The sequence below is a fragment of the Idiotropiscis lumnitzeri genome, chromosome 13 (assembly GCF_059441095.1).
Source record: "Idiotropiscis lumnitzeri isolate Australia: NSW breed Sydney's pygmy pipehorse chromosome 13, RoL_Ilum_1.0, whole genome shotgun sequence".
Classification (NCBI taxonomy): Eukaryota; Metazoa; Chordata; class Actinopteri; order Syngnathiformes; family Syngnathidae; genus Idiotropiscis; species Idiotropiscis lumnitzeri.
Window position 1 is genome coordinate 16,086,769 of NC_142403.1, and position 10,476 is coordinate 16,097,244.

At 42.0% G+C, this 10,476-nt stretch overlaps 1 protein-coding gene across 3 annotated transcripts; it reads left to right on the forward strand.

Annotated features, from left to right (window-relative positions):
• The first annotated feature begins 397 nt into the window (after positions 1 to 397).
• cep135 (centrosomal protein 135) lies at positions 398 to 10,464 on the forward strand. Of its 3 annotated transcripts, XM_088313859.1 has the most exons (25): positions 398 to 647; positions 857 to 1,006; positions 1,541 to 1,728; positions 1,992 to 2,159; positions 2,259 to 2,400; positions 2,854 to 2,938; positions 3,004 to 3,132; positions 3,217 to 3,423; positions 3,924 to 3,989; positions 4,124 to 4,262; positions 4,491 to 4,699; positions 5,053 to 5,202; positions 5,299 to 5,439; positions 5,602 to 5,679; positions 5,880 to 6,031; positions 6,475 to 6,590; positions 6,677 to 6,831; positions 6,999 to 7,054; positions 7,162 to 7,330; positions 7,412 to 7,522; positions 7,965 to 8,150; positions 8,226 to 8,435; positions 8,677 to 8,879; positions 9,016 to 9,120; positions 9,892 to 10,462. In XM_088313859.1, exons 2-25 carry the CDS (start codon positions 894 to 896, stop codon positions 10,022 to 10,024), a joined length of 3,411 nt encoding a protein of 1,136 aa, XP_088169985.1. In that variant the 5' UTR covers positions 398 to 647; positions 857 to 893; the 3' UTR covers positions 10,025 to 10,462. The 3 variants fall into 3 exon arrangements, 2 of the variants coding, with proteins under 2 accessions (XP_088169985.1, XP_088169984.1); XR_015846373.1 differs by having other exon boundaries at positions 398 to 1,006; positions 9,021 to 9,120; positions 9,892 to 10,464; XM_088313858.1 differs by having other exon boundaries at positions 398 to 1,006; positions 9,892 to 10,463.
• Positions 10,465 to 10,476: the final 12 nt, after the last annotated feature.

Sequence of the window (10,476 nt, forward strand, 5' to 3'; positions counted from 1 at the left end):
TGTTGTTTGGATGACATTGACCAACATTAGTGATTCTGAATTTCCAGGGCAGAAGAGACTGACATGAAAATACTAAAATATCGACAGATACAAACTAGTGCAGCCAAGATAAACACTACATCCCAAAGAGAATAGACAATGTTCTGATATTGGTTGTATCATAAACTTTTTCTCTTTCATAAATAAATATGCTCCCTTTTGGAAGGCGAGAATTAAGTAGTTTGCCCATGGATGATCTACACAGACAGACAGTTCTCTGACTGTAATTGTATATATTGGGTGTTAAATGATTTCAATTGAAATAGATTTTTATAAATCATTGTTTTCGGATTAAATCAATTATTCTACCACACCGCCCTTCAAAATATGCAAAGACGGGCGACGCCGTCGAGTGTAACACGCGCCCCCCTTCTTTGTTTTTGTCCATCCATGGTGACGAATGCAAACCTCAGCTCGTCGGCGCTCTTTTCAAACTTTTGTAATTCCTAAAAAAAAACCGCTCACCCTTGGCATACGCTTTCTTAAAATCATATTTATTCATACAACATTTGCTCGTGTAATGGCTTGGTCGTTACGCTAGCGTCCATTTCTGGGACGCTGAATTATCGTCACTGTCAGACAAAAAGTGCTTACTTGCCACTAAGGAGGTAGGTTCGGTTAAAGTTCGACATTTTCTTACTACTGTCGTGTTAATAAGTTATTATGTTGCACTGTGTGGCGAACGAACAGGCTGAAAAAAGACCCAAAAATGTCTTGGTAACTTTTGGCTAATGTTAGCTCGTTAGCTAAGTCGTTTTGCGAACAGGCTCCATTTGTGGTCGTTTGACATTTTGCCTAACGACTATGCGCCGTTTAGTGTGTCATTTTGGACCAGTAACTGTTCGTTAAAAGACATGGAGAGCAACGCGGAGAGGAAATTCGTGAACTTGAGGAGGCGTCTGGACCAGCTGGGCTACAGACATCCTCTGGGGATTGAAAACCTGCCGCTCGTGGAGAAGCTTTTCAGGTAAAACATGCGCTCGAGCAGCAGCTTGTTTGAACCTTCAATTTCCATTTTACGCACGCGAAGCATAGCAAAAGATAAACAAAACTGACCAAGTGACATCATATAACTAAAGAAAGGTTCATGTACTTGCATCGAATCTGGTTGTTCTAGTGAAGTGATACATCTTAAAATGTATTTCAGTTCCCCCATAAAGAGACATTCTTCATTGTAGTTTTATCACCATAAATTTAAAATAAACTATAACTTTTCAGGTGAATTTAATATGACCACCTTTATGGTGGCCAAACTATTACACCATCTTTACTGGTAACAATTTCCAACTACTGTGTGATATTTCTGCTTACGAGTAGGATAATTTTGGCTTACTAGTAAATAAGAGTCAAGGAGGCTAGTGCCTTCTCACTAGTTGTTCCAGTGCACAGGTGTCAAACTCCAGTCCTTGAGGGCCCCTTTCTTGCATGCTTTCAATCGCATAGCGTAAAAGGGTTGAGAATTTCTGGTCTAAATAAAAGCACAATAACTTGTTTGTTTCAGCGATCTGGTCCATACAACCGAAAGCCTGCGCAATGCAAAACTCTCAGCAAAGTCAGAAAAAGAAAGCCAAAACTGCGACGTCCTCCTGGAGCCCTACAGAGCAGACAATGCGAGGCTGGTGCGGGAGAACAACCAGCTTCATGTTGAGGTCCTCAAAGTGAAGGAGGAGATGGAGCACATAACGAGAGGTAACGTGGGGCAACGTGTAAACATGTCATGGAGGTCCACTTCACTCTTCCTGAACCGTCATGCTTTTCAACACGTTTGTGTCTAGCCATGAAAATGAATAATAAGGTGCAAAGTTATAATGCTAAAAAATACTATAAATGTAAAATCTCACATAAAGCGTCACAATGCAGCATTAAACCTGAAATCACAATGAAGGCCCTTTTTACTCATCAACTTGGAAAATATAAACAATGCACAGCTATGCCCTCGTACCTTGTTTTAGAGCTGAAAAGCCGCATCCGAAAACTGGACCATGACATGTGCGACCTCAAGTTCTTGAACAATCAGTACGCGCACAAGATCCGCTGCCTGGAGAAGGACGGCAAAACCAAAGCCGAGCGCATTTTGCAATTGCAGGAGAAAAACCTGCAAGCGGTGGTGCAGACACCAGGTAATAGCTAAGCCTGGGAGGTGCCCAGATTTATAATTTCTTTTCATTTCCATAAGCCAGCATCGGCTAAATGAAAGTCTTGTCGTGTGTTTTTGCCAGGTGGGAAAAAGCGTAACATCGCTTTCCGTCGCCAGAGAATGCAGACGGATGAGCTCATCCCTCCACCGGCAACATCTAGATATCCCGTGGCCCAGCCCGACGATCCGTATATAGCGGATCTCCTACAACTGGCTGATAACAGGTTGCTTTTTCATTTGTAATGGCTTGTATACAAATATTTGGGTCGCTGGAGCGTCTATCCACCAAGGTTATTGATCAATGAAAACTAACAACATAACATAATAAATCATAAATACACTTAATGTCATGCATGTTTTGTCTTTATTAGTTAATTTCATACCTTTTTTTGTGTTTATTTTAAATGTATTTACTTTGGTATTACTGTACAACCACTCAGAAGACAGAAGGATGAACACTTCGTTGGGAATTGTAGTTTACTTAACTTTAATTTTTTGTTTTTCACTCAACAAATGCCCCATAATAGAAATAAATAACCCTTAAACTAATAAAAAATCAACAGACTTGCTTCAAAAAAATAAAACTTTCAAATAAAAAAAAACAAAACAAATGTAATCCGGTGTGAATAGTAATGTACCATTCCTTTCATCATTTTGTCCGCCATTTTGATTTGTAGGATTGTTGAGCTGCAGGACGAAGTCACAAAAGTCAAATCCGAGCTAGACGAGTCGCATGAATGTATGCAACTCCTAAACACCCAAGTAAGTATCTCATCAGATAAAGTTTCATGTACATTTAAAGTGAATTCATTGGTCATTTGTTTTAGGTTGGCGAGAGGGACCGAGAGATCGAGCGTCTGAACCGCGTGCTTCACGGAGGCCGACCTTGTGATGTGGTCTCTTTGGAGGCTCGGAACGTCAGCAACGAAAAGCTGATCGCCCACCTCAACCTTCAGGTGAGCACGTCGCTCTGTCGGGAGGAAATTTCAGCCGTTTTTTTTTTTGGGCTGCCCAAAAAAAATCACCTTTTGTCGAAACAGATTGAGTTGCTGCAAGAGAGCAACAAGACACTGGAGCGGAAGGTGGAGGGACTGCAGCACAAGTCCTCCAGCAAAGTGGCCGACCTCTCCTTGAAGAACTTTGAACTGTGTCAGGAGCTGACGCACATCGACGACCTGGCCAAGCGGATGGAGATGGATAAGGAGAGAGCGCTGGAAATGGCCGACGTGGAGTTGCGGGATAATAAAGTGAGCATGTGACATTCTAATTTAAAACTTTTAAGATTTACGAGTGCCCCAAGTTTTTTGTGAAACAAGCTGTTGTTTTGTCATATTTCTTTTTTCTTTAAGAACGTCAAAACCAGTAACTCAGGGATGGAAATTAAAACATGCTCTTGTTTTTTTTTTTTTTAAACCAATTAATCGACAAGATAATCAGCAGAAAAATCAATTCTTAAAATAATCTGCACTGATGTTCACCGAGTCGCAACCATTTAGTTCTGTTCCTTGTCGTCATGGTAACACAATCGGCAAATTACACCTACTCGTATGGGAGGGAGCAGTGGCTTATTTGCATAAGACAGGCCCGCCCCCTACAAACTGCTGATTTCAACTTAAAATGAAAGTATGCAATTTTTGATGTTTGGTATATTTTGACAAAAGCGTGTTATTAGTAGCTGCATGTCTTCTTTAAACAAAAGCGAGAACCCTCCCAAGAGTCAAGATGTCTTTTGTTTCCCCTTACGCAGGAAGTCATTCAAAGTCAACAAGAAGTTATTGACGATTTGGAGGAGAAGCTTAAAAAAATAAGAGCGGTGAGTTGTTGGCATAACTTTAAAATGTCAATCAAAGCTTCTTGATTAACATGATCCAAACGTGTTACAAATTGTTTACAAACCTAATTTCACCGGCGCAACTTTGCATTTCGACTTATTTGTTTGCGTGCCAGGAGCTTTCTGAGCGGGACTTTGAAAGAGGCTCTCTTGAGGAGCAGCTGCTGGAGCTCCGAAGACAGAACGAGACATTGACATTCCTGGAGGCAGAGAAAATCAGGCTGCAGGACAAAGTGGAGAAGATGATGGCTGCAGGTACATTTCTGAGGGAATTCTCCTCTTTTTTGGATTTGAATCATTTCTAAATCTCATCGCTTTAGAATTTAAAAAAATTGTCATTCCTGTTCATCGTCAGTGTTGCTCAAAAGGGCGACTGGATCTAAAATGTCTTTCATCAACGTCGTAGTAACACTATTGACTGTGATTATTTTGCTCATGATCATCGCGACGTGAACATTTTCAAGTCTATCTGTCGTCTTGTAGAAAAAGACATAGTGTTGGAGCTGGAGGCCTTGCGAGGCAAGCACGGCGTTTGCGGAAGGGAGCGCTCGCCGTCGCGGCTGGACGCCTTCGTCAAGAGTCTGGAGGAGGAGCGGGACCGCTACCGTCAGGAAGCCGAGCGCTGCAGACGAGGCCGGGGCGCCGGCAGCCCCGTTCGGAGTCCGGTCCGGAGCAGAAGTCCAGCGGGCAAGGTAATCAGGGAAATGGTAGACTGAAAAATTATTTAGTACGTTTCCCCACTGTATCACAGATTTTTTTTTTTTTTTTGAGGGGTGGAAATATATCTGTTGTAAAAATGACCACTATATTGCATAAATCTGCATTTTTCACTTTTTTTTTTAATTTTACGGGACTTTACAGCATACAGTGGTGCAACATTTACAAGATTAATTCATTCTGTCACCACGCTTGTGTTAAACACCCTATCTGTGTAGCTCAGATCATCTTTCCCAAAATGTTATTAATTTCACGTCACGGATGGGTCTGGAACATGATGGACGGGGGTTCACTGTAATAAAATCCTGAACTTGTCGACACTGTCCAGGCAGGCGTTGCCGAGTTGCTCACTTTGGGGAAGGAGCGAGACGAGCTGAAAGCGGCTCTGCAGGACGTGGAGGAGCGCATGGAGGACATCCAGACCAACGTGAAAGCACTCACCTCTGAGAGAGACCACTTCAAAGCCATGTTTTACCAGGTCAACAGTCTAACCCCGCCCATCTCAAGATGTATTTTTATTTATTTTATTTTTTTTCAATTTGAGTCAGGCCTCTAAAATCTCTCATTTATTCAGACGCAAGAGCAGCTGCAGGACGCCCGTCAAAGCTCAAGCACATCCGTTGACGTCTTGAACCTGAAAGAGGAGCTCAGGCTGGCAGAAAGTAAAATCCTGCAGGTTAAGACAGAGAGAGACTTACTGATGGAGGAATTTAAGGTTGGTCTGCTTCTGTGCTGCCAGTTTAGCTCTCAAGTGGGGTCCTACACACACACCTTTTCCTTCGTACTTCAAAACATGTGGTCGCTTTTCCATTTCACGTGTGTGCTTAGAATGGAACCATTTCTCCACTTACATGCTCATCTTCTTCTTCCTCATTAGGTCGCCCAGACTTCTGCTCTCCCAAATGGACATGGGCAAGAAAAGCGGATTCTCGACATGCAGAATGGCATTCACATTGTAAGCCGGATGAGTAACGCCAAATTCAATTTTTAAGTCTTTTTTTTTTTTTTTTTTTTTTGTCGCCGCTATCTTGGATAAGAACCCTGAATAACCTCAACATAAAACAGACCGAGCCAAGACTCTGCTTTTAATTTTACTGCACGTTCTATTAAAAAAAAATAAAATAATCTATTGATTTTGTACATTGTGGTATGAAGCTGGAGCAGGAGAACTTAGACCTGCGTTCGAAGCTCTTTGCGCTGAAGGACAGCAAGCGGGACATGGAGCAGAAGCTTGACGTTCAGTCGAGCGCGCTGCTTCAGAATGCAGAGGAGGCTGCGCAGCACAGGAAGACGGCTTCTGCTTTGAGGTGGGTTTAAATTGTGGCCAGTGGAGCTTGTTCATTTAATTCCAGAACGTGCCAGGCATTTATTTACTAGAGAGGAGGATGTCTTTATTTATTTATTTTTTTTTACAAAAAGAAACATACCCAAAATCTCTCCATTTATTTTCAAGTGTGTGTGTTGAAATTTGATCTGTTTAAGGGTTTTGGACACAAAAGTCAGTCACGAGTTAAATTTAAAAGAATAAATAAAAAATGAATAAAAAATTATACACACATATACAGTGCAGAATAATATATATTGTTTTTCTAATAATATTATGCTACTATATTTTAATAACTCACACCTAGTATGTAATAAATTCTATTCCATATATCGTAAATTTGTCAATTTGCAAATGATTTTTACTGCAACATGGTAATTTGAGTAATGAATTGAGTTGGGTGTTTTCTTTCTTTCTGTCCGTCAGGCTGCAACAGGAGCAGATACAGTATTCGCTCTCTGACCTCCAACACAAGCTGTCTGCAAAGACCGCCGAGCTGCACGCCGCTCACGAACAGATGGAAATTCAGGATGAGACCATAGGTGCTTGTTTTTAATGATTGTTTTTTATTTTTTTTTATTATTTTTTAAAGATTGGACTGCCTGAATTCTTTGACTTTGTCTCGCAGGGATGTTGCGTCAGCAGGTGTCCAAGTACAAGCAAGAGTCGGAACGTCTTCAGCTCTCCTTCTCTGCGCTGGATAAGGAGAAGGATGGCCTGCAAGATGAGGTGGATCAAAAAGCGGAGAAGCTGGTTCTTCTCAAGGGGGAACTTGACAACAAGGTAGCGCTACCAAATCTTGATTAACCCATTTGACGTGAATGCATAGTCTTTTTTTAATTTCTGACAATCATGTATTATAGAACAAGTCGCTGATCAAATTTGACATTGTTTCTCTTGCTGAGAAAAAATGTAACAAGAGCCACTGTGATGTCATTTTGTCCTTTTAGGCAAAGACACTCGAGGATGTGAGGCTCACTGTCACCGCGATGGACAAATCGATGGCGTGAATAGGCCCTTTTTTTTTATTTTAATTTTATTTATTTAATTTTTTTTTAAACGCATCACCACACTTGATTGAGACTTGTGTGATCCGCCACGTTTGTGTTTTAGTCAAATGCAGGGGGCGCTAAAAAGCCGCGAGAGAGAGCTGGCCAGTCTGAGGAAACAGCTGGACGAAGCCCAATTGCATCTGGGCGGACTACAAAAAAGCAAAGAGCTCTCAACCAGAGAAAATAAGAGGCTTCAGGATGACCTGATGACTATGACCAGAGAGAACCAAGTGAGGATGACTTAATTATTGAGATTACCTTCCGATAAATTTAAAAAACAAAGAATGAACAACAAGTTTTGTCTCGGCCAGACGGTCCATGCGGAGATGGAGGAGGCTTTACGGGAGCGTGATGAGTTGAAACTGAGAGTGCACTCTTACATAAGCGCAGTGGCCAGGATTGAGAACCTGTTGAAGACAAAGGCAAGAGAAAATTTACTCCATGCATTCTTGTCAATAGCTTGATTTGGGGACACGCCTTCCTATTTTTAACTCTATAACTCCGGTACTCAAACTTTCTACACCAAGTACCCCCTGAAAGAGTAGTTAACAGCAAAACAAATTTTTATGCTGTAGTAGGCAGAGGTTTTAGTCACTCCTCCCTGTGAGTCCGGCAACAGCGTCAGCTTCCTCATTGGCCACCTTCGGCCCTAACTCGGTGTATCACAGTATTGAAATCGTAGCCCTAATTTTTGTGTGTATATCTGTATTTTTTAATATTTGGGTCAATTAAAAAAAAACAATCGATTTGATTTTTAAACTAAATATATGGTACATAAACTGAACAAAACAGCCTCTGCTGCTAGAGTGCTTGCAGGGTTTTGTTGCATTTCCCTTTGCGGACTTTGACGTGTTGGCAATGCAGGATCAGGAGAACCTGGATCTTCTAGAGCGCCACCGCACAGCCCACTTTGACATGGAGGAGCGGGAACACAAGCTGCGACAAATCGAGGAGCTCAAAAACTCCATCCGCCAGGAGCTCCTCTCGTCCGACGCGGAACGTCGTCACCTGCGCGAAGCCGTCAGTCAAAAGGAGCTCGAGATCCAGCAGGTGAGACGCACGATCCTAGGTCCTGGAATTCAATTAAAAAATCCGTCATTTTGAATAGAATTGATTTTTCTCCAGCATATTGAAGCCCTGCAGGCGTACGAGGGCAAAGTGTCGACGCTGGCCCGAACGATGGCCCGACTCGAGGAGGAGCTTCGTAAGGCCCAGGAGGAGAAATCGGCTCTCGCCTCCGACTTGGCCGCGGTCAGGGAGCTCTGCGTCAAGATGGACTCTGCCAAGGAGTTCACAGCGCGACACGTCACGTCCAAGAGCATGGAACTCGAGAGGGTGAGTGAGGCCTTTCGGTGTCAGCACGATGAATGAGTGGTTCGCACGCCTGCCGCGCAGTTGTGAGGTTCAATGGTTAAATTAGCATCTTTTCCCCGTGCTTGCATGTTTTTTTCTTTCCAGGCCACTGTCTTCCTTCACCATTCCAAAAAACAGGAATGTTAGCCAGGCTATCTCCAGACTCTTAATTGTAGCCTTGAAAATACACTCGCTTGCTGAAATTGAGCTTGGTCCCATCCAGGTGCAAGGAGAGCTTGAGGACGTGCGCTCCGAAGCGGAGCTGCTGAAAAAGCAGCTGGCCACCGAGCGACTGGCGGTGCAAAATCTGGAGAAGCTGCTGTCCACCAACCGCCACAAGGAGTTCCAGACCCACCTGACGGCCAGCGAAAAGGAGTCCGAGCTCAAGGTCTTGCGCGATAGGCTCACCCTGGCCGACAGCAAAAAGTAAGTCTGGCACGTATAGAAAAAGTCATTGGAATTGTCTTACTAGTCCGGAAGAAATGACATGAACCTATAGGTGGGATCACTGATATTTTTGGATTTTTTTTATTTCCACCCCTCACCCTTTGCCGTACGACAGCGCAGAGCACGCGAGGGACGTGTCCAACCTCCGCACTAAAGTCTCTCAGCTGCAGACAGAGATGGACGTACTCAACAAACAGCTCACATCAGAGCGCTTTGAACGGTGAGTTCAATGAGCGTCACCTTGCGCTGAGTCCAATACCAAAAATGTACAAATTGCAAGTTGAGTGACTGTTTGATGATAGTAGTATTTTTATGGCAATGAATATCCATTAGCTCATATACAGTATAGACTTGCATTCTTCCACAAAAAATATGATTGAATAAATAGGCATGAAATTGAGACATGTTATATTAAAAAATGTATATGTATATGAGGGCCGGTGCAGTTAAAATAAATATATATATATATATTGCTTTGATTTTTTTATTTGACACTTACAAGATATATTCTACTGCATTTCCTTGACTGTTAATAAATGTGTTAAGATGCTAACTGTATGACCTTGGAATAAATTAATTCTAAGGCTGCAACCAATGATTATTTTAATAATTAATCGGTCACAAAAAAAAAATTGCATTTTCCAAAGTGTAATTTCCATCGCTTTATTAAAAAACGGGACTTACTGTAGTTCTCAATATGACAGCACAAAAAATGCACAAACTTATGATTCAGTACGTGCAGTTTGGTCCGTAACGTGTTGGAAAATCAAAGATCAGTCTTCTATCATGGAGTACTACAGAAATCAAATACTATTTAATGTGTAGATGGTAAAATTTTTTGTCAAACAACGTCTCTAAAATTGTTGATTTTCTCAAGCAAAACAATATCAGAGGTTTACCACAGATAGCGTTTGGACCTCAGAGGTTCTGTAACATATACTGTCAAAAAAAACATTGCGTGGTCACCGTATGGTTGTCTCTGTCCTGCCAGCGAGCGAGCGATACAGGAGATGCGGCGACGAGGCCTGTCCATCTCGCCGCTGCGGAGCTCGTCGTCGCTCAACGTCTCGACGGGCTCGCAGCGCACGTCCATCAACAGCTCCACACCACAGTCAGACAATTAATACATTCTTTGCATTTATGTAGTTGATACAATGGTACCTTGACTTAAGACTGTCGCAATTGATTGTTTTTTCATCACATACAAAAACAGTGAATATTTTTTTTGTTTCAACGTCCTCCAGAAATGAAATCACTGTAGAATGGCCCGACCAGCATTTGCCAACTAGTATTTATTGAGCCATAGAATTATGCTTGAAATGTTTCACGCACGTCATGGATTTCCTGCTTTTCTGTACAATATAACATTGTTTACCTCCATTATTTTTTCCTCACCATGTTATAAATATCTATTGTATACATATTCGCCTTTTGTTGAATAAATATGACATTGTTTTCATTCACACTCCATAAATGTCCACGGTCAATGTGGCCCGCTGCATGTTTTAAGCATCAACAGAAGGTGAGACATTGCTGCTCCTGTTTAGTTATTTATTTATTTTAATTAAATTTTAAA